The sequence below is a fragment of the Pan paniscus genome, chromosome 6, assembly GCF_029289425.2.
Source record: "Pan paniscus chromosome 6, NHGRI_mPanPan1-v2.0_pri, whole genome shotgun sequence".
Lineage (NCBI taxonomy): Eukaryota > Metazoa > Chordata > Mammalia > Primates > Hominidae > Pan > Pan paniscus.
In genome coordinates this window covers 186,060,509-186,086,959 of record NC_073255.2, presented here as the reverse complement: position 1 = coordinate 186,086,959, position 26,451 = coordinate 186,060,509, and the positions used below count along the sequence as shown (strand labels likewise).

Here is a 26,451-nt window from a genome sequence, read left to right as displayed (position 1 = left end):
AAGTACTGTAATAAACCCATTACAGAAAATGCTAAGTGGTTGCCTACCGGGGTTTACCGAACTATATTCCTGTTGTTGGAAGTATTTATTCCATTTCAAACACAGGTGGGCATGAGTTACATCTGTCCTCCCCAAAATAGCCTAAACCTCCAGACCCAGGACCTCGGGCAGGAGAAGTGCCCGTGGGGCGGGGGAAGGGGAGCCGGGCATCCCAGGGCGAGGGGGCCGCCCTGCCCGGAAGCCCGTGCTCGCCCGCGGGCGCGGCCAGGCGGGTCCCATGAGGGGGACCCTTTCAATAACCGAGTCCTCGGGCTGGGCCGCGGGGCCAGCGCAGTGACTCCCCCCGCGCTCGGCAGTCCGGCCGGGGTCGCAGGGTCGCAGGGTCGCGGGGTCGGCCCGGGGTCGCTGGGTCCTCCCGTCGGGCCCCGCGGGCGGGGCTGGGCGGGGCGGGGCCGCGGGCAGGCGGGCGCAGCGCCTGCCGTTCGCCTCTCAGGCTGCAGGTGGGGCTGTGCGGCCGCGCTGCCTCCAGGAAGCCTCACGGGCCTTCGTCTGCCGGGCCGCGGCGCCGGCTCCCAGGATGCAGTGTGGACCGGCCGGGCGCTGACGGAGGCGGCGCGACTGCGGGCGGCGCGGCGCAGGGGCAGCCAGCGAGGAGCGGCGGCAGAGGAAAGGCCAGGCAGGCGCCGCCTGCGGAGAGCACCGGGCGGCCGGGCCTGCGTGGTGCCGCGCGCGGCGGCGGCGACGACTTCCTCCGGGCCGGGCGGGACAGCGCAGGGCCATGGCCGAGGCGGTCGCGGCTCCGGTAAGGGCGACCCGCGCGCGCAGGGACTCGCGGCCTGGGGGCCCCAGGCGGCCCGGCCCCGGCACACGGCGCCGCAGGCCCTGGGGAGGGGTTCCGGGGTCCGGGCCGGACCACCGGGCCTGGGGCTCCCGCGAATGGGGCGCGGGGTCCGCCGGGGCCTACTGCGCCGGTCGGCCGGGCCCCCACTCCGAGCCGAAGCCGAGCGCTGGCGGAACGGTTGTCCCCGCGCCGGGGCCGCCCCACGCCAAGTTCTTTGGGCCCTCCGGGGCTTCCTGCCCCCGCCCCAGCCGCTGTCCCCTCCTTCTGGGTGCCCCCCCACCCGCGGCTCCTTTCTCTGCCTGGCGCTCGGCCTGTGGGTCCCTCTCCATCTCCCCCGCAGCGGCCTGGTGGCACCTGGGAGGTGTCCGGCTTCGAATCCGCATACACCGACACCCACTACGTGCCCAGCTTCCCGGGGTCGGCGCGGAAGGGAATATAGAGCCACGCACTTCAACAAGCCCTGTTGAGGCGTTAGTCTGTCCTCACAGCAAGCCTGTGGGATGGGTACTGGTGTTAATCTCTGTCATACAAAAGAAAAACCCGGGGCCTAGAGAACTTAACTTGCCCAGGCTTACCCAGCTGGAAAGTGTGAAAAGACACACAGTGGCTGTGTGTTCAAGGACCAGGCAGACAGGTACGCGGGCAATAATCGTGCAAAACAGAAAGGGGTGAGTGCTGGCGCCCAGGTGGAAGCTGGCGGTGGGCTCCGGGGGAAGGAGTGTCAGGGGGCCTCTTGGTACCGCTGTCCACCCCTCCTGGCCTGATGCTCTGCGCCTCTGTGATTTGAGCCGGGCTTTTAGGGACGGCTAGGATTTCAGGCCCAGCTAGACCGGTGGTGCTTTCAGGGAGGGAGGAGTGCCTGGGCAAAGGCGCAGAGAGACGGGACAGTGCAGGGTGTGTGCAGGCACAGAAGGGAGTCCATGAGCCTGGAGAAGATGGTTTTGGTTTGGAGGCAGTGGGAAAGGAGTCTGCAGAGAGAGACTAGGAAGGGGCTTGCATGCCTGGACTTCATCCTGCGGGTGGGCAGTGGGTGAGGGATCCGGCTCCTCTTACCATCAGCTCCTCTCAAGCAAAGAGTTTCAGCTCCCCTGGCAGGAGTCCAAGGACAGCCCCACATATTCCAGCCACTTGTCAGTAAGAAGCTGGGCTGGAGTGAGCAGCGCAGTCGCCACCTCCCACCACATAGTGTGAAGGCCTTACACAGGGTTTCCTGGCCCCATCAGAACTGTAAGAAAACCATGCACCTTGTTGTCCATGAGTAAAAGACTAATATTTTCTTAATAAAGTAGTTTAGCAGAGGTCCCTTTCATGCCACACAAAGCCCATAATAATGCACGTGGAGGATGGGTAGGATTTCAGTGGATGGGGAGCTGGTGACCAGTTGAAAGGAAGCTTCTGGAGTAAACTCTTGGCGTCTGGGATCACGTGACAGGGATTGATCTGAGAAAGGAGAGGTGAGGGAAGGAACAGTGGCCTTAGGTGGAGGGTGGACTCAAGCCCAGAACCACGCTGGCCCACTCAGGTGCTGTAGGACCACCTACTCCTTGAGAGCAAGACTCCCACCCGCATTGGGGTTTTCGCCTAGAAACAGTTCAGCTTGTCCAGAACCTCCCAGCTTGAAGACCCCTTAGAGTCCTACCTTCTTTGGGTCCTGCTTCCTTCCAAATAGACAGTATCTTAAGCACTGTCCTAGACAAGTTTGTTTCTCCCTCTGCTCAAACTCTCCTTTTGTCTCTATTTTTTGAGCTGTCCATCCGCATTCTAGTTCTCAGTGACTTTCTCTAAGTGAATCCACACTGGTTTCTAGTAGCTACTTCTTCATTTTGGAAATAATCACCAACCTTTTGTTGAGGAATTATTTTGCAGAATGTTGTAAGGAGGCGTCGATCCTCAGGTCCCGATACCAGGAGCTCCTCTGTGCCCTGTAGGTCCCACATTCAGATGTGGGTGGCTCAAACAGTCCAGCTCCCTACCCACCGCAAAATGTGCCCATTCTTCCTTGTCCCAGCTGCCGGTCACTGATACGCCATGTGAACATTTCCAATGACAGGGAAGGCCCCCGTCTCTAATTAAGATGGTTGCTGCCCATATACAAGTCTAACTGTGGCATATATGTACTTTCTTCACCAGACTGCAGGGTACGTCACTGCTCCTGGTACAGCTACAAAAATGTCGGAGGCCGTCATTTTTACCTTGAGGGGGTGGGAATTGGGAAAGAGAAAGAATCTTGTAGGGCTCAGGCAGTGTCAAAAAGCCTAACTCTGGACTGATGGAGATTTGCAGTCATGGGGATTTTAGCTTGCGGGGGAGGGGCAGATGGGAAGGTGACAAAATGAGACTGTCCTGGGGGAAGAGGAACTGGCCATTAGATTTTTATGTTTGTTAAAAGGGGACATGAGATGCTTTAAAAAAAAAAAGAAAGAAAAAAGAAATTGAGCAATACTCTTGTTTGTGCTGTTTCAGTGAACCAGCTGTTTTTTTTGCTGGGTCATCATCAGTAGACAGTTCCTGTGTAATCATGAGGGGAGGTGCAGGCTGCGCTCTAGTAAATCTGCAGTTTACCATTTCTCCACTAAAATGCCCAGCAATGCTAAGTCACTGTTTACGTAGCAAAATTGCACTGGGTACCTGCCATGTGTCAAGGACAGTGGTATGAAAAGATGCAATACCATGTTCAGGGAGCCCAGTGTAGGTGTGGGTAGGAAATTATTGTGTAGGGTGATAAGCACCATGATAAGGGTCTGCATTGTGCTGCAGAGGCCTGGAGTAAAGGCACCCACCCAGACATAGACCTAACATACCCAAGCAGGTGATTGCCAACCTGAGATCTGGCATGTGGTGCAGGATAGCCCCACTTGTCCACACATATGGACTCCCAGCCCAACTCCCCCATGCCTAGGGAGAGAGGGGCTCAATGAAGACAGTGGATGGAATGAGTCATGCCAGTTTCTCTTTTGTTTCTGAAAGATTTCTCCGTGGACGATGGCAGCCACGATTCAGGCCATGGAGAGGAAGATTGAATCGCAGGCTGCTCGCCTGCTTTCCCTAGAAGGTCGAACCGGGATGGCCGAGAAGAAGCTGGCTGATTGCGAGAAGACAGCCGTGGAGTTCGGGAACCAGCTGGAGGGCAAGTGGGCCGTGCTGGGGACCCTGCTGCAGGAGTACGGGCTGCTGCAGAGGCGGCTGGAGAACGTGGAGAACCTGCTGCGCAACAGGAACTTCTGGATCCTGCGGCTGCCCCCGGGCAGCAAGGGGGAGTCCCCTAAGGTAGCCCTGGGACGCCTTGGGGTGTGGGAGCCCAAGCGGCCAAACCTGTGAGCGTGTGGGTGAGCGAGTGTGACACTTGTGGTTCCAGGTGCCCGTGACCTTTGATGATGTGGCCGTGTATTTCTCCGAGCAGGAGTGGGGCAAGCTGGAGGACTGGCAGAAGGAGCTCTACAAGCACGTGATGAGGGGCAACTACGAGACGCTGGTCTCCCTGGGTAAGGCCTGACACTCATTTCTCTGTTAAATGGGATTTTGCTAGTCCTCAGAGTTCTCCCTCCACGTAGTTGTTTTCATGTCAGTGTTATATAAATCACCAGAAACATTGTTGACCTTGCAAGTTGTTACCTTTTGTGAAGGATGAGCCCTGGGTGATGGAGTTAAAAGCTCCCTTCTCCCTGTGTTGAGTTTCCCAGAATGCCAGTCTGGGAACGGCGGTGGCTTCTCTCCTACGCAGGCCCGGGATGTGGACCTTTCTGTTCTTGCTGACTTGGAGCGGGGAAGGCCCCATCTGCTCTCAGATCCAGTATGTAATTGACTCACATTTGAGAAAGACTCTTTCCTTCAGCCTTCTCCTACAAACATGCGTGGCCCTTACGGCAACGTGCCTCGAGGTCAGTGGAGAACGTGGGCAGACGGTGCTGCTTGCAGCAGACATTTTCTTCATGCCTCAAAACTTTGCTTCCCTCAGCCCCTGGGGCTACTGCTCTTCTCCTTGTTTAATCCTGCCCAGGAAGGGCCTGGACTCTGTTTCTTCCTGGGCTGGTTTCCTCTTCCTAATGGTTTCTGTGTGACCCCGGAGCCGAGGGCAGTGAGACCTGTTAGAGAGGGCAGGAGCAGGTGCAGACGTGAGGTTATGTTTCGTCAGCACAAGAGCACTGCTGTTTAACGTGCGCGCTCTGTGGCAGTTTCTTCACCCTGGCACTGTTGACATTTGGGACCAGGTGATTCTGTGTGTCGGGGGCATCCTCTGCATCGTAGGATGTTGAGCAGCAGCCCTGGTCTCTCAGGGCATCTCCAGATGCCAGTCACCTCTCCCCCAGCCCTGGGCATGACAACCAGAATTGTCTCCAGACTTTGCCAGATGCCCCCAGGGAGCAAAATTGCCTGTGGTTGAGAGCTACTGCTTTGTGACAATCAAGAGATTTCGTTTCTAGACCATTGTTGGTTTTCCGGGATGACTGTCCCCAGCTTTGACTGGAACGTGGCAAAAACTAACCTTCTGTCTTTCCTCAGACTACGCCATCTCCAAGCCCGAGGTCCTCTCCCAGATTGAACAAGGGAAGGAGCCCTGCAACTGGCGCCGCCCTGGCCCCAAGATTCCAGATGTTCCTGTGGACCCCAGTCCAGGTAAGGGCTGGGAGAAGGCCAGGGAGGCATCAGGTATTGTGCGGGAAACAGAGATGGAAAGGCCAGGAAGGGTGTGATCTTTCCAGAGAGAGTCGAGGAGAAACATGAAACTTACAGGTTTTATGTCTTGAGTTTTTTATAGTTGAGTTTTAATCTCTAACTTAGTCAGCTAATGCTCCAGAAACGAACACTTTCTATCGGGGAAACAGGTGGCAAACCTAATCTTTTAGGAAGAGACAAAGGCAGGGCACAGGTTGAGGGGAGGGAGAGGAGGACACTGAGAGGGAAGGCAGGAGCATAGTGGACCCTTAACGCAGGGGCCAGGGGCACCAGCCCCCAGTCCCACGCAGCCAAAAATCTATGTATAACTTTTGACTCTCTAAAAAGTTAACTGCTAGTAGTCTCCTATTAACCAGAAGCCTTATTGATACTATGAACAGTCAATAACACATATTTTGTATGTTCTGTTGTTACATAGTGATACTTACAATAAGCTAGGGAAAAGAAAATGTTACTAGGAAAATCATAAGGAAGAGAAAATATATTTATTACTCATTAAGTGGAAGTGGAGCATCATAAAGGTCATCCTCCTCATTGTCTTCTTCAGATTGAGTAGGCTGAGGAGGAAGAGGAGGGGTTGGTCTAGCTGTCTCAGGGGTGACAGAAGCAGAAGAAAATCCATTTATAAGTGGCCCTGCATAGTTCAAACCCATGTTGTTCAAGGTCAGCTGTATATTGACAACAAAATTAATCCAAAGCTTTGCAAAGAGTCAGCCTTGCCTCCAAGAACCAACCTTAATTTAAACCAGTAGCAGTTGTAGAGCTACTTTGGTCTACATTGGTCAGCCTTATGGTTTGGTATTATTAGAAGCACACATTTATTTAAGGTGAATCTTGTTACCAGATATCAGCGTCTCAGATTTCCCTGGAGCCAGTCAGCACCTTTGAAAGTTAAGGGAAGGACAGGTGGACACAGGAGAAAAACCAAATTCCTAAAGTGAAGACCTGCTGGGTCATTTGACTAGGGAGACCACATCTCTGCAAGGCTCGACCCCTGATTCCTCCAGAAGACCCGCCCTTGACCGTCCCACCTGCTTTGGTTTTCCCTTTCGTCTGACACTGAGAAAGGTGGTGTTCCGCAGAGGCCCTCCTGTGCGCCACTTGCGTTAAATTAAATGCATCCCCCATGTCCGTCATCTCATCTCAGTCAGATTTGCAGTTTCCTAAGGGCAGAAGCATGTTCCGGGCTGGCCGCTTTGCCAGTCGTCATCGGGACATTGACAGTTTAGCTCTACAGATGCATTTTTAAGAATCTTCTAGGTGTCAAGGACAGTGCTGAACACTAGAGGACAGAAAGATGGCTGAGAACAGATACTATTGGGCTGGAAAAGAGGGTTACAACCTATGCGCGTCCCCAGCTTCCTAGCCTGGGTGGGAGGTTCTGGGTGGGTGGGTTTCATTGTATTTACACCATGTGTGGAGGCTTCCCTCACTTCCACAGCATCATTCAATGAGAGTAAAGAGGGGCTGGAAATACGCTGGTTGCTGGTAAGACCCTGTAACACTCTCTAGCTGCACCGTATGATGTTCAGCAGCATCCGTGGCCTCTACCCACCAGTAGACAAGATGAGTAGACACAAACTCCACTGTCCATCCTGAGCCTGTTGGCAGGGATCTGTGTGGCGTTTATCCCTGTCCCCTCTGTCTGAGAAGCCAGGACTCCCAGCTCATCCCTTGCCACATTTGGCCTGACCCATCCCCTTGTGAGACCTCACCTCCCCTTCTCCTCACCTCCTGCACATCCCTCCACTGAGCCTTGTGGGACTCAGGGCTCAGCAGACCCGCTAGGTCCTGAGTGTTCCCTGCTCGGACTGAGCTCCAGGGGACTGCAGCCCTCTGAGTGCTTGTCATCCTCTTCCCTGCCTCCGTCTTCAGCCCAGGCCCACTGGGGACAGGGTCCTCACCCCTCAGATTGTGCCTCTGCCAGCCTCAATCCCTCTGTAGAGACCCTGCCTTTGGGTCTCAGGCCTTGTCTTTTTGCTACTTCTGCAGACCTTCCCTCTCTTCTCATCACTCTTCCTGCCCTTAGTCTTGGCCATGGCAGCCTCCTTGTTGATTGTCCTGTGCCCCCCTCACCCATCCCACAGCCATCCGTGACTGTGACGACAGTGACTTTACCATACCCACCATCTCCATCTCCAGCACACCACTCCCTGGCCGCCTCCTGCCGTCCCTTCAATTCCGTCTGGTGTCCTGATTCCAGCAGTTTTCCAGTCCTTCAAGACCTGCAAGCCATCGACCCTGCTGCCTTTTCACTGCCCTGACTCATCCTCATTTCCCTCCATGCCCACCATTGTGGTCCCCCCTTACACACACCCTCAGCACTCTTGCCCCTGTTTTGTTCATTGTATCCACTTAGTGAAATCCATCGGTGTTCTGCACCTGCAGCCAAGCAGCTGCACATGGCTGCAGAGAACCAGGTAAGCTGGCTGCTGGTGTCACGTGACATTCACGACCAGCGACTTCAGTGGGCGCTCTGCCACGCAGTCACACCGTGTCTCCTTAGCCCAGGGGCCAGCAAACTGTGGCTGAGGGCCAAACCTAGCTCATCTGTTTCTGTATGGTGCACAGCTGAGAACAGTTTTATATTTTAACCCTTTTTTTTTTTTTAAAGAGAAACGCACCACTCGCACAGCCCTCTCCACGCCATCTGCCTGCACCAGTGCCCCCTTCTCTGCCTTCACTTCTGTGACTGCTAAACTGTCAACCCTCCAGCCAAAGCCTCACTTCGATCTGGCACCAGATCCCACCTCATGCCATCTTCTCAAGGGCAATACAAGCAATCCTGCCTTGACCTCTACCCCGGCAGCCACTGCCCGCTCGTCTGTTCCCCTTTGTGGCAGAGCCCCTTGGGGACATCTGCGCTTGCTGTCTCCTGCACCTTCCCTCCCACTCTGTTACCCCTTCCACCAAAACCTCTCCAACCTCGGTTACCAGGGCCCTCCGTGGTCCTGAATGGTCTGTCTTCTTACTTGGCCTTGTCCCCTCTACTCTGCCACGTAGGCCCGTCATCTCCTGCCAGCCCCTCTCCTCCTGCCCTGATCCCCCAGAGTCTTGCCTCAGCCCAGCAGAGTAATCCCTTTTAGACCCAAGTCCTGGCTTTCCATCTGACCCGCACCGTCAGCTCACCTCCTCCACTTTTCTCTCACTCTGCCCAGCTGCACCATCCCTGGTGCTGTTCCCTCTGCCCTGTGCCAGGGCCTTCGCAGTGCCCTCTACTGGGAGTCCTCCTCAGGCAGGTCCCACCTGCAGGCCTTTCGTGTCATCGGCACTGCAGGCCCTCCCCACCCAGGACTCCAGGCCTACTTTCCTGCTTTGGGTCTTCCGTGTTAGACAGTGTCACATAATATATATGTTTCCTATTTATAGATTCATCGTATGTCAGGTCTCCTCCATTAGAATGTCAATTTCAAAAGTATAAAAATTTTTACCTGTTTAATCATTTTAGGAACCTAGAGTATTGCCTAGTACAGAGTAGGAATTCAATAACTATTTGCTGAATGTATGCTGTTTCAAAATTTAAAACGTGTGTGTGTGTGTGTGAAATAATGTATTTCTGATAGCATTTAAATCCCTTTTTAGGTCTCCCAGGCCTCCCTAGGAATTTTCTGTTTATTCTTTGTATCCACATTTTAAAACGTCTGCTGTGTACTTTGGTAGCTGTAAACAATATATAATACGGTTTTTTGTGTTCTGAAAAATTACATAGATGTCATTATATTTATCACTCATTCTGTATTTCAGACCTATCCATGTTGATACATGTAGATCAAGTTCATTCCTTTTAACAGATGCTTAATATTCCAGAAGCAACTATATTGTAATTTATTTTCCATTCCTCCACTGATTGGCACTTAAGCTTTTTCTGATTGTTCACTCTCACAAGCAATACTGTAGTGAGCGTTCTTGCGCCTGTTTTTTTGTGGCCCTTGGGGATGCTGCTCCAGGGAGTAGACCCAGCGGTGGCCTCACCATGTCGTAGGCTTGATTTCATCTCTTCCGTTACTGTATGGCCCTCCCCAGGGGTACCCAGTGCCAGCGGGTGCTCCTAGAACTTGCTTCCTAACGTGTGCCCAGTTTCCATAATTACATTTTTGCCGACCTGATGGGGGTGAGATGGCCTCTCGTTTCAACTTGTATTTTCCCTACTGTTAGTGAAGTTGCACGCCCTTTTCATACGATTATTTGGCTGCTTCTCCAGTGAGTTGTCTTCTGTTTTTCTTTTGAGATATTCTTCATTTTCTTCTTGATTCAGGGCTTCTTTGTATGTGTTCTAGATACAAATCCTTTGTCTATTATTTGCATTACAAACATTTTCTCCGTGTCGGTGGCAGGTCTTTAACGTTGTAGTTCTTGTATGGAAGTTTTCACTGTTGAAAGAGTCAAACATGTCAGTCTTTTCCTTTATGATCTGTGCTTTTTCTGTAGTGAGATATCCTTGCTTACCTCACTCAAGGTCAGAAAGATACTCTTCTCTATTTTTTTAATAAATTTTTTAAAGTTTTGCTTTTCAAATTTAAGTCTTTAATTTATCTAGAATTAAAATTTGTGTAGCTTGCAAGGGAGGGTTTCGGTTTTTTCTCCCACAACGATGGTCTGATTTTCCAACAAAGTTTGCTGAATGTGTTAGCTTTTCTCCACTGATTTGTGATGCGATTCTGTCCTGAGCTGGTTTCTGCATGTGCACAAGTCTGTTTCTGGGTGCTTGCTTCTGTGTCATTGGTCTCTTTGTCAGTCTCTGCACCAACAGCTTGCTCTTTTAGCTTCATAATAAGCCTTGATATCTAGTAGACTAATCCTTCTCTGCTTGTTCTTCAAAAAATTGTCTTGGCTATTCTTGGATCTTTGTTCTTTTATATGAATTTTGGGATCTGTATGTCAAGTTCCTAAGAAAATCCTGTTGGAAATTTGATTGGAATTGCATTGACTTTACAGTCTAATTTCTGGAGAATTGCTCTCATGACAACATTAGCCTTTCTACTCATTGGAACACTCATTTATTGAAGGCTTCTATGTGCTTGAATAAGATTTTACAGTTTTCTTCTGATAGTTGTTTTGCATTATAAATGAGATTTTTACAGTTTATTAGATGTATTAGTTATTTCAGGTGTACAGGTATGCTGTTGACTTTTGTTTATTAAAAAAAATCTTGCTCTCATGTCTAATGGTTTGTTTCTTTATATTCTCTTGGATTTTTTATGTAGGTAATTATATCCTCTACAAATCACACGAAGATTGTGTCTGTTTTTTAACTTTTTATAACTTTATTTTTCTTATTTAGCAGTTTGACTAGGACATCATTGAATAGCAGCAGTGATACTGGCATCCTGTCTGTGGACAAGATATATTTCTAGAGTTTCAGCCTTAAGTATGATTTTTGCCTTTGGCTTTTGAAAATACTGTTAAAGACATTTCCTTCTAACCATGCTACCCAAAAGTTTTTATTGTGAACAAGTGTTATATTGTATCAAATGCTGTTTTTCTCCTTTTTAAAAATATTGTGTTTTGTTTCTTTTAAAATAGCAGTCCGGAACCTTTTTGGCACCAGGGACCAGTTTCATGGAAGACAATTTTTCCACCAATGGGGGACCGGGAGGATGGTTTGGGGATGAAACTGTTCCATCTCATAAGAAGGGAGTGTGACCCAGACCCCTCGCATGTACAGTTCACAATAGGGTTCGCGCTGCTGTGAGACTCTAATGCCACCACTGATCTGGCAGGAGGCGTAGCTCAGTCAATAATGCCAGCGACAAGGGAGTGGCTGTAATTACAGATGAAGCTTCACTTGCTCGTCTTCCACCCACCCCCTGCTGTGCAGTCCAGGTTCCCCGGGGCATGGGGACCCCTGTTTTACAACATTGTTACTGTGTATTATACATAACAAGCAAAATACATACAAAACAAAATTCGTGTGACATTTAGAGATTAGTAGTAAACCCCATATTCCCAACACCCAGCATGAGAGAGACCACAGCTTGAACCTCCTGGACCCCCGTCCTCCCCTGATCACACCCCTTCCTTCCTCTTATAGTATACATAAACTGAAAATTCAGAAATAGAGTCCCTTGCCTTTCTTTACATTTTTATTCCCTCAGTATGTATCCTAAGTAACACATTTAGTTTTATCTGCTTTGGAACTTTTTGTAAATGGAATCATACCACATATGTTCTTCCTTAACCTGCTTTTCTCATTTGCCGTTATGTTTTTGAGAGCCATCCATGTTAATGTAGTATAGCTGTAACTCATTCATTTTCATGATTTTCACCACTTTACAGTTTTGTATTTTGTGACCATAATACAATGTATTTATTCCTTCTACTGTTGGTGGGTGCTTGTGTTGTCTCTTTTCTTTTCTTTTTTTTTTTTTTTTTTGCTGGTGTGAACATTCTTATGCATATGTAAAAGCTTCTCTAGGTGTAGATCCAGGAGCGGAACTGCTGGGTCATAGGAAAGAAAAGACATGTATTCAAATTTTTCCAGGTGATGTCAAGTGGGGATACCAGCTGGTATTTCCAGGAGGGCCTGGGGGTTCCAATCACACCTCATCCTCACCACCCTGGGAAATGCTGTTTTTATTTCTGCCCGTTTGGTGGGAGTGAAATGGTTTAAAATTTATGGTTTAAAACTTGGATTTTCCTAATTAATAAGATTGAGCATTACATCCTCTACTGGTGAGCCGTTTGTCCTTCCTCTTCTGTGAAATGCGTGTTTATGTCTTCTTTGCATTTTTTAAGTTGTTTTTTGTTGACAGAGTCTTGCTCTGTTGCTCAGGCTAGAGTGCAGTGGTGCAATCTTGGCTCACTGCAACCTCCGCCTCCTGGGTTCAAGTAATTCTCCTAACTCAGCCTCCCAAGTAGCTGGGACTACAGGTGTGCACCACCACGCCCAGCTAATTTTTGTATTTTTAGTAGAGACAGTGTTTCACCATGTTGGCCAGACTGGTCTCAAACTCCTGACCTCAAGTGATCTGCTGCCTCGGCCTCCCAAAGTGCTGGGATTACAGGTGTGAACCACTGTGCCTGGCCTGTTAGTGTTCTTTACGTATTCTAAATATTAACCTTTTTGTCAACTATGTGTGTTGCCGTTATCTTCTCCATTTGTGGTATATTTTAAAGAACAGATGCTTTTCATTTTAATGTACTTGGATTTACTAGTCTTTCCTTTGTGGTTTGTCCTTTCTGTGTCTTAAGCAATTAAGAAATGTTTACGTTCTTCAATGTTGTAGTACACCAGTGCACCTTCTCATATTTCCTACTAAAGGTTTTCAGAGTTCGTCTTTCATGTTCAAGTTCTTCATCCTTCAGAAATGGACTTTTGTGGTGCTATGAGGTGGAGACCCTGCTTCTTTTTCACTGCACTTTGGTTCTTCTTTTCCTTTGCTCTTTCAGATAGCCCCTCAAACTGCCTTACCAAGTTCCATGAAAAATTCCAGTTGGGGTTATGGTTGCAATTGCATTCCATCTATTAACATTTTGGAGAGAATTGACACTTTTACTATATTCAGTCATGTTATCTGTGAATGTCCTAAGTCACTCCATTTGGTTTGTCTATAATGTCGCAATGAAGTTTTATATTAAGGTCTTGCACATATTTTGTTAGATCTATTCCTAGGTTCTTTTTTTTTTTTTTTTTTAATCACTTTTGTCAGTGGTATCTTTTTTTAACTTGCATTTTCTGTTTGTTGCTGTTGGGGACTTGAGGGCAGAGAATACCCCTCTTCAAATGCTTTTTCTCCTATCACAAGAGCGCATTCCAATGTCCCTGCCCTTTATGCAGAATTATGCCCTGAATTATCAGTAATAAAAATAGATTAGCCTCACCTGTCTTCCTCTTTTGTTTTCTTTCTGTGTTTGTTAAGACCCTTGATAAGGAAGAAAAATTGTAACTGATAGGCTTTCTCAAAAACCTCACAGTATTAATATATAAAAATGTAGTTGTCTTTCATTTATTGATAATGATCTAGGAACCCTACTAAAATTTTCATTAATGCTAATAACCTTTCTATTAATTGTCTAATCATTCTCAGTTTTTCTGAAAAGTTAATCATATCTATGAGTAATAATTTTTTTCTTTTTAAATATTTATGGGTTTTTTTCTTGTTTTATTGTGTTGACTGAGAACTCCCAGAAAATCCTTAAATAGAAATGATGATAACAGGTGTCCTATTGGTTCATGATTTTAAAGAGGACACTTTTTAACTTTTCACATTGAGTATAATATTTGCTAAAGATTTTGTTTACAAATATCCTTTATCTGGCTAAAGAAGTTTCCTATGTCTGTGTTTGGCTAGGTGTTTCTAACAGTAATGACTTGAATTTTATATAATTTCTTTTGGTATCCATTGAGATGATTATACATTTTTTTCTCCTTAACCTGCTAGTAAGGTAAATCATGTTACTTTCTAATGTTGAACCAACCTTTCAGTCTTGGAATAAACCTAACTTTGTCATGATCCTTTATGAACATTGCTGTATGCTAATTATTTTGTTTAGGATTTTTGAATCTTTGTTCATGGAGGAGATGGGCTTGTAATTTTCTTTTCTCAGACTGTTTTTGTCTGGTTTTGGTATTAAAAATATGAGCTATGATGTATTCATTCTGTTTTTAATTTTCAGAGAGTTTTTGTAATGTTGGAATTATCTATTCCTTCAACATTTAGTAGAAAACACCAGTGGGGCCACCTGAGCCTTAAGTTTTTTTTGTGGTGAAGATTTTTTACTACCGATGTAATTTATTTTAGTTACAGGACTATTCAGGTTTTCTATTTCTTCTTTAGTTTTCGCAGGTTGAAATTTTCCTAGGAATTTGTCCATTTCCCCAGAGTTTTCAAATTACTTGGAATAACATTCATAATATCCTCTATATCTTTTAAATCTCTGCTGCATTTATCATTATGTTCCCTTTTTCATTCTTCCAATTGGTTATTGGTGCTGTCTCTCCCATTCTCTTGATAACCTTGCTAGAGGTGAATTGGTTTAATAGTCTCTTCAAATAACCAACTTTGACTAACTATATTCTATCTTTGTCTTCTCTTTTATTAATTTATGATACTCTTATATGTATTATTTCCTTCTACTTTTGAAAAGGTTCTTTTTTTTTTTTTTTTTTTTTTTTGAGACGGAGTCCCGCTCTTTAGCCCAGGCCGGATTGCAGTGGCGCAATCTCGGCTCACTGCAAGCTCCGCCTCCCAGGTTCACGCCATTCTCCTGCCTCAGCCTCCCGAGTAGCTGGGACTACAGGCGCCCGCCACCGTGCCCGGCTAATTTTTTGTATTTTTAGTAGAGACGGGGTTTCACCATGTTAGCCAAGATGGTCTCGATCTCCTGACCTTGTGATCCGCCCGCCTCGGCCTCCCAAAGTGCTGGGATTACAGGCGTGAGCCACCGCGCCCAGCCGAAAAGGTTCTTAAATGTTATTTATTTTCTAATGTCTTGCATTGACGCTTAACCCATTAATTTTTGACCTGTGTTTTTGTTTTTGTTTTTTTATTTTTTTACACGGAGTCTCGCTCTCTCACCAGGCTGGAGTACAGTGGCGCGATCTTGGCTTACTGCAATCTCCACTTCCCGGGTTCAAGCCATTCTCCTGCCTCAGCCTCCCGAGTAGCTGGGACTACAGGCACATGCCACCACACCCAGCTAATTTTTGTATTTTTAGTAGGGATGGGGTTTCACCATGTTGGCCAGGATGGTCTCGATCTCCTGACCTCGTGATCCGCCTCAGCTTCCCAAAGTGCTAGGATTACAGGTGTGAGCCACTGCGCCCAGCCCCTGTGTTATCTTTTTTAATATAAACATACAAGGCTATAAAATTTCCTCTAAGTACCATTGTAGCTGTAGCCCATACATTTTGATAGATAATATTTTCATTAATATTGGGTTCCAGATACCTTCTAATTTTCATTGTGATTTTTTTTCTTAGACTCAGATTATTTAGAAAGCGGTATATTTTAAATTTTTAGTATGTATGGGAGTTATTGATTTCAAACTTAATTGTGTTGTAGCTAGAAAATGCAGTGTGTAAAATACTAGTCGTTTAAATTTTGCTGAAGTCTGTTTTATGACCTAGAAAGTGTTCATTTTTCCTTAACGCTCTGTAGCTTAAAAAGCTTGTGTTTTCTCTGTGTTTGGAATCTGCTTAGGTCCCTTTAATCAGGTTTGTTAGTAGAGTTGCTCAAATTTTATATAACCTTTAGTTGGCTAGATTTATCAATTACAGAGAGATATATCAAAATCCCCTACTGTAAAGATGGATTTGTTCATTTCTCCCTAGAGTTTTATCAGTTTTGCTTTATTATTTTGAAGCTATATGATAAGCTTAAAAAATTAGAGTTATTGGCTGGGTGTGGTGGCTCACGCCTGTAATCCTAACACTTTGGGAGGCTGAGATGGGTGGATCACCTGAGGTCAGGAGTTTGAGGCCAGCCTGGCCAACATGGTAAAACTCTGTCTCTACTAAAGATATAAAAAATAGCCAGGCGTGGTGGCACACATCTGTAATCCCAGCTACTCGGGAGGCTGAGGCAGGAGAACTGCTTTAACCTGGCAAGTGGAGGTTGTAGTGAGCCGAGATTGCACGATTGCACTCCAGCCAGTGCAGCAGAGCAAGGCTCCATCTCAAAAAAAAAAAAAACACCTTAGAATTACTTTATCTTCCTGGTTAGTTTTCTATTATGCAGTAATTCTTTTTATTTCTATGAATATTTTTACTTTCAAAGTTTATTTCATGTGATATGGTATAGCTACATCATTTCTTTACATTGTTCTGGCTTAGTACATCTTTCATTCTTTTACATTGCTTTCTGCGTCCTTCTGTTTAGGTATGTCTCTTGTAAACAGCAGATAGCTGGGGGATTTGTTTGGTTTTAGTCTGAAAATCTTTACCTTTACCTTTTAAATATCCAAACAGTAGCCACTATCCACCTGTAGCTACTGAGCACTTGAAATGTGCTGTAAGGATAAAATACATACCGCATTTCAAAAACCGTGTACAAAAACAAGCCGTGAGTACAAAATATGCATGTATAAAATAATATAAATCATTTTATATAGATTATACGTTGAAGTAACATTTTTTATATCTTGGGCTAAATAAAATGTACTGTTAACATTTATTTCACCTGTTCTTACTTTTTTAACATGACTACCAGAGTACTTAAAATTAGATATGTGGTTCACATTCTTTTTTCTTCTTAGCTCTGGTCTAGACCATTTACATTGATTATGGTTATTAGTTTATTTGGATTCTTTTTACTATCTTAAATTGTGCTGTTAATCTTTAGTTCTGCCTTTTCTGTATTTTTCCTGCCTCTCCTTTGGGAATTATTCATTTAGGTTTTTTCCTTTTCAAACTATTGTTATTTTAAATTAATTTGACAGTTATGTATTCTATTTCTATTGTTATAGAGGAATCTTTAGAAATTTTTTCTTCCTTTAGAAGTTATTTTTTGTGGGTCTGATGGTAATGAGCCCTCAGTTTGTGTGTATATATGAGTTTATATGTGTTTATATGTGTGAAAATATCTTTATTTCATCCCTATACAGTGAGTCCTCTGTATTTATGTATTCCACATTTGTGGATTCAGGTAACTGCACATTTGAAATATTCAGGAAAAAAGGTGTCTACTAAACATATACAGACTTTTTTCTTGTCATTATTCTCTGAACAATACAGTGTAGCAACTATCTACATAGCATTTACGTCGTATTAGGTATTATAAGTAATCTAGAGGTGATTTAAAGTATACAGGAGGATGTGTGTAGGTTATATGCAAATACTACACCAATTTATATAAGGGACTTGAGTATTGTGGGATTTTGGTATCCATGGGGTGCCCTAGAACCAATCCCCCACTGACACCAAGGGACAACTGTAGTGGAAAGACATAATTTTAGCTTGAGTGTTATTTTCTCTTAGCTTTTGAAGATAATATGCCCTTTTTTTCTGGCTTTTGTTGTTGCTATTGAGAATCTGCCATCAGTCTAATCAGGATTCCTTTGTGGATGATCTGCATTTTTTCTTTCCCTGCTTTTAGGTCTCTGTCTTGGGTGATCTGCAGTTTTAATACAATGTGTCTAGATGTGGATTTATTTTCTTTTATCCTGCTTTAATCACTGAAATGTTTCACCAATTTGGGAAAATGTGTTATCTTCCCTCTTTGAATTTTGCCTTGCCCCCTTTCTCTCTAACCTTTTATTCTGGAACTTTTTCATATTATCCTTTATAACTTCGAACCCCTCTTTATATTTTTAGCTCAGTCTCTATGTTAAGGTTGGAATAATTTCTTCTATCTTCTAGTTAGTTCATTATTCACCATTCAATCATTTCCATTCTGTTGTTTAACCTACACATTGGATTTTAAAATTTCAGTTATTAGCCAGGCGTGGTAGCTCACGCCTGTAATCCTAGCACTTGGGGAGGCCGAGGCTGGCAGATTGCCTGAGCTCAGGAGTTCAAGACCAGCCTGGGCAACACAGTGAAACTCCATCTTTACTAAAATACATAAAAATTAGCTGGGCCTGGAGGCGTGCACCTGTAGTCCCAGTGCTACTGGGGAGGCTGAGGCAGGAGAATTGCTTGAACCCGGGAGGCAGAGGTTGCAGTGAGCCAAGATCGCGCCACTGCACTCCAGCCTGGGCAACAGAGCGAGACTCCATCTCAAAAAAAAAACAAACAAACAAACAAAAAAAACAACAGTTATTTTTTCTCACCATTGTAAAGAATGTTACATTTGATTCTTTTTCAAAATTTGGTCAGTTTTGATAGTCTTATTTCCCCATACTTTCATTCCCCCTTTTTATTTCTGTAAATAATTGAACTTTATATTCCTTATATGATAATTTTAATATCCAAAGTCATTGGTCATATTCTCCAGTTCATGATTTCTGCTGAGTTTGTGGTGCTGATTTTCTTGAGATGGTGATGTGTAATTGTGAGCTCATTGATTATTTGAAAGCTATGTTTAAAATGCTTTCCTCCTGAGAATGTGTGTGTGTTCCTCAGCTGGTCATCTGATGCCAATGCAGACTTAGGACCACTTCAAGCTACAGTCTTGACCTGGAAGTTTTTGGGCCACAATGGGCCTCCTGAGTAGCTGGGACCACAGGGGATGCCACCATGCCTGGCTAACTTTTTTTAAAAACTTTTTTTTCCCCCTCTGTGGAGACAGGGTCTTCTATGTTGCCTAGGCTGGCTTTTTTTGTTTGTTTATTTGAGACAGGGTCTCACCTTGTCACCCAGCCTGAAGTGTAGTGGCACAAACATGGCTCACTGCAGCCTCAAACTCCTGGGCTCAAGAGCTCCTCCCACCTCAGCCTCCCAGACTGCTGAGATTACAGACGTGAGCCACTGTACCCAGCCTACTCAGCAATTTTAGATATTCCACATTGGGAGGAATTTCTGTTTCTCTGCACATCTAGCCAGCCATATGTCAGAAATAGAAGAGCTAAATGCCGTTTTTACATCTGTTGAGATGATTATATTGTTTTTGCTATTAATCTTAACTTTGTTCGTTATAATATTATATTTTCTAGTGTTATCCTTGAGCTCTCAGAATAAACCCAATGTGTTCATAATATGTCTTTTTCTTTTTTGAAAATATATTGCTGAGTTTGATTTGTAATTCTTTCATTTAGAATCTTTGCATATCTGTTCATATATGAGATTATTTTTTAAATTTGTTCATATACTACCCCTCTAGTTTGTGCAATAAAAATTGTCTTAGCCTCATAAAATGAGTTGACAGATGTTTTCTCTCAACATTTGAAGATATTCCATTGTCTTCTGATATCCTAGTTGCTGAAGAAAATCTCCTGTAGTCTGAATGTCATTATTTTCTCTTGGGTACGTTTTAAGATTTTTCGCTTTGTCTTTGCTGTGGTTCCATTTCACATGAATGTTGTCTAGGTTTGTTTGTTTTGTTACCTAGTTGGGAATTGGTCTGTTCCTTCAAACTGTGGACTTACAATGCCTTCAGTTTTGGAAAATTCTCAACCATTATTTCTTTACCTATTGCCATTACTCATTTCTCCATTCTCTTCTTCTGGGATTTCTACCAGCATGTGTTGGAATTTCTCATTCTGTCCTCCATGTCTTTTAACTTTTTCATATTTTTCATTCTTTATCTCTCAGTGTTGTACTCTGGGTTATTTCCCTGGATCTCTCTCCCAAGTCACTAATATTCTCTCTAGCTGTGTTCAGTCTGTTGTTGTTGAGCCAGAGCCATCCATTTGAGTTTTTCATTTCCACAGCTGCCTCTGTCGTTTCTAGAATGTTGAGATCTTTTTCAAATCTACCTTTTTCAAAATAATTTGCTGTTCTTGCCTTAAAGATTCTGTTCTTTATCTCTTTGATGATCTTAGACATACTTAGGTTACTGTATCTTTCAGCCTCTCCTTTTTTTCTTTAGTTCTTGGGAGTGAACTCTGCCATGACTCTCATGGCCATTTGGCACCTCTTCTGTTTTGTAAGTTTTAGTTTTTCTTCTGGTTTTAGTTTTCCCTTAGGAGCCCCCTGTGGACTGCATTGTGTGGGTGCCCCTCTGAGGCAGATCTGCATTTGCCCATGCTGGGGCCTCCTGAGTTGCCATGGCTCTCAGCCAATTTTTCTGTGAATTTCTCAGTTTATGGTGTCTGCCTGTGTGGGTAGTGTGAATTCTGTGTGGACATGGGATTCCAAGTTTTTATGGGTTTCTTTCCCACACATAGCCCTGGACAAGTAGGCTGCTTCCTGGTGGCTCCCGCAGGCAGACAGAGTTTTCCTAGTCCCCATCTCACAGACAGGCCAGAGCCTATGACTCCTGGCTTCAGGCAGGCGGCTCAGCCACACTCCCAACCTCACATGACATGAAAGCCCAGCCCCTAAGGCCTGTATCCTACTCCAACAACTCTCTAGGTCACTTGCCTTCCACTGTAACTCTTGATTGACTCTGTGTGTTCTCTGTCATTCTTGCCTCTGGGATCTTTTCTTTTGCACTCACTTAAATATATGAGGGGGGAAGGTTTTAGGGGGACTTGGGGTTCACTTTTGTTCAGCATTTCTTGTGTTTCAAGTGAGGGCAGGCCATCCCCAGGGCAACTTAGTCTCCCCCTGGACCACCAGCCTAGCCCTGAGAATGTGCTTGTGTATTCTTCCCCTCCCCCACCTCAGCCTTTCCTACCCTACCCGCATTCCCAATACCATGTGACCTCAGGCTCTGCCCTAGGCTCCCATCCTGTTTGCTGCTGCCTCCCTTCCCACCAGGCTCTTTTGCTGTTGGACCCTTGTAAGGCCCCTGTGTCTCTCTCTCCGGTTGGATGCGTGTATGCCCCAGGGCTGAGGGGCCGTGATGCTGTATCCTCACACTCACTCCCTTTCCTAGGCTCGGGGCCCCCAGTTCCTGCCCCAGACCTCTTGATGCAGATCAAGCAGGAGGGTGAGCTCCAGCTCCAGGAGCAGCAGGCCCTGGGCGTGGAGGCGTGGGCAGCCGGGCAGCCAGATATCGGGGAGGAGCCCTGGGGCCTCAGCCAGCTGGATTCCGGAGCAGGAGACATCTCCACGGATGCCACCTCTGGTAAGTGGCTGAGACGGGGACATAAGGAACAAGTTGCAGGGATCACGGGAGGGACAGGGGAGGGCTCGTGGCAGCATGGGGGAGCTGTGGGCCCTCAACACTTCCGGCCTGACAACTTTAGAAATTTTCCCGTCTCGAGGTAGGACTGTACTAAAGGACTTGTCTCGAGCCTCTCTCGGGTGGCTGATGCTGTCCCTGGGTCTCTCTCTGGCCCTGTTCCAGTGGCCCCTATATCACTGTGAGGCCGCTCCTCTTGCCCCAGCATTGGGCATTGAAGTCACTGGCTGCCTCTATTCGAGAGGGGCCCGTGGGAAACATACTGATGATGTCTGAGCTTCCCAGTGCCTCAGAAAGGGGGACAAAAGACACTGGGTTCAGAGAGGTTGGGTCCTCATGCTCACTCAGAAAAGCCCCCAGTGGGGGGACCTCAGAGTTTAGCCTGCTCTCCTCCCCAACAGTCTTCTGTCCTCCCCATCCGTCCCCTAACCCACCGGCTCTGCTCTCCCCTTACCGCAGGTGTCCATTCCAACTTTTCCACCACCATCCCGCCCACCTCCTGGCAAGCGGATCTCCCTCCCCACCATCCCTCTTCAGCATGCTCGGACGGGACCCTGAAGCTCAACACAGCAGCCTCCACGGAAGGTACAGGTGGCGAGAGGAGGAAGGGAAGGGCCATGCTTGCCTGTGGGGAGTACCTCAGTCCAGGCATCCCATTTTCACTGGTGAACTGCTCTGACCTTCCAGCCAACAGACATTAGGGTGTCTGCACTCTTATGACCCTTTGCACATTCTGTTATTTATCTCCTTGCCAAATCATAGGTGTCAGCAGCCGTTCTTGAGGACATCCATGTTTCAGTCTGTTGCTTTTTCATATGGTGTTAAGTGGTCTATTCTAATAAGCCGATCTCTTGAAGGATATACCTCCTCCCCAGCTTAGGAAACTGTGGCTTCTCTCTGGCATGGAGGAAAACAAAATTGAACTGAAACCACTTCTTAGATATTGGTACTACCAAAGACAGGTGTCTGAAGGCCGATTTCAGAAGAACCACCACCAAATTTATCTGTTAGCTTTCTGTTTACTTCTGTTTTGAAGACCAGTCACCTGTTACTATAATAATGTCATATTTTAGCACCCAAAAAACGTGCTAATAGCCAAGATCCCTGATGTGAAACCTCAGAATGTGAAGTTGAAGTACGCTTATATAAAATCAAACACATTCTTTTTTTTTTTTTTTTTTTTTTTGAGGCGGAGTCTCACTCTGTCCCCCAGGCTTGGAGTGCAGTGGGGCGATCTCTGCTCACTGCAAGCTCCGCCCTCTGGGTTCACGCCATTCTCCTGCTCAGCCTCCCGAGTAGCTGGGACTACAGGTGCCCACCACCACGCCCAGCTAATTTTTCGTATTTTTAGTAGAGACGGCGTTTCACCATGTTAGCCAGGATGGTCTCAATCTCCTGACCTCATGATCCCCCCGCCTTGGCCTCCCAAAGTGCTGGGATTATAGGCGTGAGCCACCGCGCCTGGCCAAACACATTCTTATTCACTAATATTTTTATCATTAGCTAGTGGGTCCGTTTATTGAATGCTGCTGCATGTCAAATAGCTCACTAAGGTGCTTTCAGACATGTTGTCTGGTTTAATCCTCACACCTGTGAAGTGGGCATTCACAGATGAGCTGTGGGTTAGAAACTGCCTGCAGCCCACAGCTGGTGTGTGGCCGAGCTGTCTGAACCCCCATTCCCTGCACTGTGGTGGGGCACAGTGCCTGCAGCAGTTCGAATTCCTTTCTGAGGATCAATTCATGCTTAGCCTTAACAGCCAAACTGAAAAATGGAGCCTGGGGAGCAGATATGGTGGCTTGTCCTGTGGTGAAGGTGCCAGAACACTGGTGTCCTTGAGGGGGAGGCAGCCTCACAGCCACCAGGCTGCTCTGCTGAGCTGCCCTCTGGGCTCAGCCACGAGGGCCTGGGTGGAGTTTGTCTGGCCACGCAGCTGCTGAGCAGGTGATGGTGGCAGATCGTGGCTCGCTCAGCAGTTAAGGGACAGGTCAGTATCTGTCTCTCTGTCTTTCTCAGCAGATGTAAAAATTGTAATAAAAACAGAAGTCCAGGAAGAGGAGGTGGTGGCCACACCCGTACATCCTACTGACCTAGAGGCTCACGGGACCTTGTTTGGACCAGGCCAAGCCACACGGTTTTTCCCTAGTCCTGCCCAGGAAGGAGCCTGGGAAAGCCAGGGCAGCTCCTTCCCCAGCCAGGACCCTGTGCTGGGGCTGCGAGAGCCCGCCCGGCCTGAGAGGGACATGGGTGAGCTCAGTCCTGCTGTGGCCCAGGAGGAGACCCCTCCTGGGGACTGGCTCTTCGGAGGGGTCCGGTGGGGCTGGAATTTCCGGTGTAAACCGCCAGTGGGCCTGAACCCGAGGACGGGGCCCGAGGGGCTTCCTTACTCCTCCCCGGACAACGGAGAGGCCATCTTGGACCCCAGCCAGGCCCCAAGGCCCTTCAACGAACCCTGTAAATACCCTGGCCGGACCAAAGGCTTTGGCCACAAGCCAGGGCTGAAGAAGCACCCCGCGGCGCCCCCCGGGGGCCGGCCCTTCACCTGCGCCACGTGTGGGAAGAGCTTCCAGCTGCAAGTCAGCCTGAGCGCGCACCAGCGCAGCTGTGGGGCGCCCGACGGGTCGGGCCCGGGCACAGGCGGTGGCGGCAGCGGCGGCGGCGGTGGCGGCAGCGGTGGGGGCAGCGCACGGGATGGCAGCGCCCTTCGGTGTGGGGAGTGCGGCCGTTGCTTCACGCGCCCCGCGCACCTCATCCGCCATCGCATGCTGCACACCGGCGAGCGGCCCTTCCCCTGCACCGAGTGTGAGAAGCGCTTCACCGAACGCTCCAAGCTCATCGACCACTACCGAACGCACACGGGCGTGCGGCCCTTCACCTGCACCGTCTGCGGCAAAAGCTTCATCCGCAAGGACCACCTCCGCAAGCACCAGCGCAACCATGCAGCGGGCGCCAAGACCCCGGCCCGAGGCCAGCCACTCCCGACGCCGCCCGCACCTCCTGATCCCTTCAAGAGCCCCGCCTCCAAAGGACCTTTGGCCTCCACAGACCTTGTGACCGACTGGACTTGTGGCCTCAGCGTCCTGGGACCCACCGATGGCGGGGACATGTGAGCGCCTCCAGCCCCATAGCCCCTGCCGGCCGCACGTGTAAAAAGCCCCGTGTGCAGGCAGCAGGGCGGCGTGGAAGCTTCAGGCAGACGCGGGACGGGGAGAACCAAATGTCCAAGTTGCTGAACTGATGATCACTGGAGAAGGAGAAACTATCCACCAGGACAGCTGCCACCTCTAAACCAAGTAGAATTCTCTGTGAAATGGGAGCGCCGTAGAATTTTAAGTAATTTAATTGCAAACCTGTTTTATTTTTTGTTTTTTGTTTTTTTTTTAATTCTTGAGGAAAAAGCTGGAAAATAGCAATAGGGCCATTTAAATTTTGTAGGTACTTTTGGTTTTCAGGGCGTGCATTTCTGTCACTATCTCACTGAGTCTGATAGTGTGTTGCAAGGTTGGCCAGTTGGGGACCCCTGGCCCACTGACTCCTGGGGATGGGGTCCTGTGTGTGCCCCTGCTCTGCCCAGTTGGGCTGAGTGGGCCTAGCGCACCAAGCCCCTGGGCAGTGAGGGCCATTGGGTCCCTTGGAGCACACCTCAGCGCAGCAGGAAGGACCCCTCCGGGAGTAGCGGTTGCATTTCCCAGCTTGCCTCTCCTAAAAAGGCCCCCCAAAAGTGCTGGCCCCAACTTTTCTCTATTTTGGGCCATCTGTGGTACCCGTCCCAAGGGCACTTGGTGGTGTCCCCTAGTGTGTGACTCCCTGGCCTCATAAGGACGAGTTGTCTGAAATCCCAGCGTTAGGTCTGGAGAGATGGAGAAGCTGAAACTGGGGAGCTGCACCACAAACGTCTAGCTCTCAGCAGAGCTGGGAGCAAAGCCTGGCCGCCCACCCCAACCTGGGGCTGCCTCCCACTCCGTGAGATGCTTCTGTCTCCTGTTCACTTTGTGTGGTAGTTTCTTATTTTCAAAATGCATCTCATTTGATCATTACTGTGACCTTGGGAAGCAGCAGGACAGGGATTTCTTTTTAGAGGTGCAAACTGCTCAGAGGGGACACACCTCAGCCTCTCACTGTGGGTACACGTGGCATGCCATGAGTGGGGAAGAGCAACAGGTGAGATGCCTCATTCTACTGGAACATCATTGTGGGGGAGCAGAGATTTCCAGGTTTTCCCTCTTAAAATATTTGTCCCACACCGACAAGAGTCCAGTCACCAGGCCTCAAAGGAACTTCTGCTTGTAGCAGCCGCCTCCCCTGTGCCCCAGCCTCCTTAATGTGTGCACTCTCAGAGGGCACAGCTCGCGAGGCTGGGTTTGGGGGCCAAGTGGCTTGTTCATTCCAGCATCTAACATCATAAAGGTGGGCCCAGATTTCTTGATTCGACCACAGTGCTGTTCCTACCACACAAATATCCATTCCTGTTTTGTTGAAGCAGCCACTGGTCCTCTTGTTTCCCCTGCAGATGGAGGGACCTGGCAGTGCCCATTCATTCAGCCCCCTCATGCATACTTTTATTAGGCGATAGACTAGTTAAGAAAATTGTTTCTATGTACTGTATATTTTGTACCTGTTTACACTTCTAATATTGATATAACTGATATTTTGAAAAATAAGAGAAAACATCCTGTTAAAATAAAACCTAACCAGCACCAAGGCAGTTTGTTGGGTTCCATTCCTAGGCATGTGTCTTTGTCGCTGATGCCCCCAAACATGCCCTCCAAGGGGCTGTCTGGTCAGCTTTCTTAGTGCCCTCCTCCTAGGCTTGGTCACCTTGGACCCAGACAGGTAACTGACCTTGAGAACTAGGAATGGAAGATTCCAGAGAAATTTGACCCTGTGAAGAAAAACTGACATTTAGAGAGAGAATCAAAACACATCAAATCACTTTCCAACAGGATATAAACATGGTTTACGTCATTACGTTGTATATGATTTGAGATGACATACATGAAGATAGGAAAGTCTGGGAGAAAAATTGCAGAGTATCCAAGATAAATGGATGTTGGATGCTTTCTTCTTGCATCTTTTCGGGGTTTTGTTTTGTTTTGAGACAGAGTCTCGCTCTGTTGCCCAGGCTGGAGTTTAGTGGTGCAATCCTGGCTCACTGCAACCTCCACCTCCTGGGTTCAAGTGATTCTCCTGCCTCAGCCTCCCAAGTAGCTGGGATTACAGGTGCCCGCTACCACACCGGGCTAATTTTTGTATTTTTAGTAGAGACGGGGTTTTACTATGTTGGCCAGGATAGTCTCAAACTCATGATCTCAGGTGATCCACCCACCT

At 47.4% G+C, this 26,451-nt stretch overlaps 1 protein-coding gene across 4 annotated transcripts; it reads left to right on the top strand.

The window, feature by feature from the left end:
* Window positions 1–507: 507 nt before the first annotated feature.
* Window positions 508–25,825, top strand: ZNF746 (zinc finger protein 746). Of its 4 annotated transcripts, none has more exons than XM_034965187.4 (7): window positions 508–802; window positions 3,809–4,108; window positions 4,242–4,323; window positions 5,342–5,455; window positions 20,875–21,066; window positions 21,583–21,708; window positions 23,143–25,825. In XM_034965187.4, the coding sequence occupies exons 1-7, from the start codon at window positions 779–781 to the stop codon at window positions 24,231–24,233; spliced, it is 1,929 nt and encodes a 642-aa protein (XP_034821078.2). In that variant the 5' UTR covers window positions 508–778; the 3' UTR covers window positions 24,234–25,825. The 4 variants fall into 4 exon arrangements, with proteins under 4 accessions (XP_034821078.2, XP_008972196.3, XP_034821076.2 ...); XM_008973948.5 differs by having other exon boundaries at window positions 23,140–25,825; XM_034965185.4 differs by having other exon boundaries at window positions 4,197–4,323.
* Window positions 25,826–26,451: the final 626 nt, after the last annotated feature.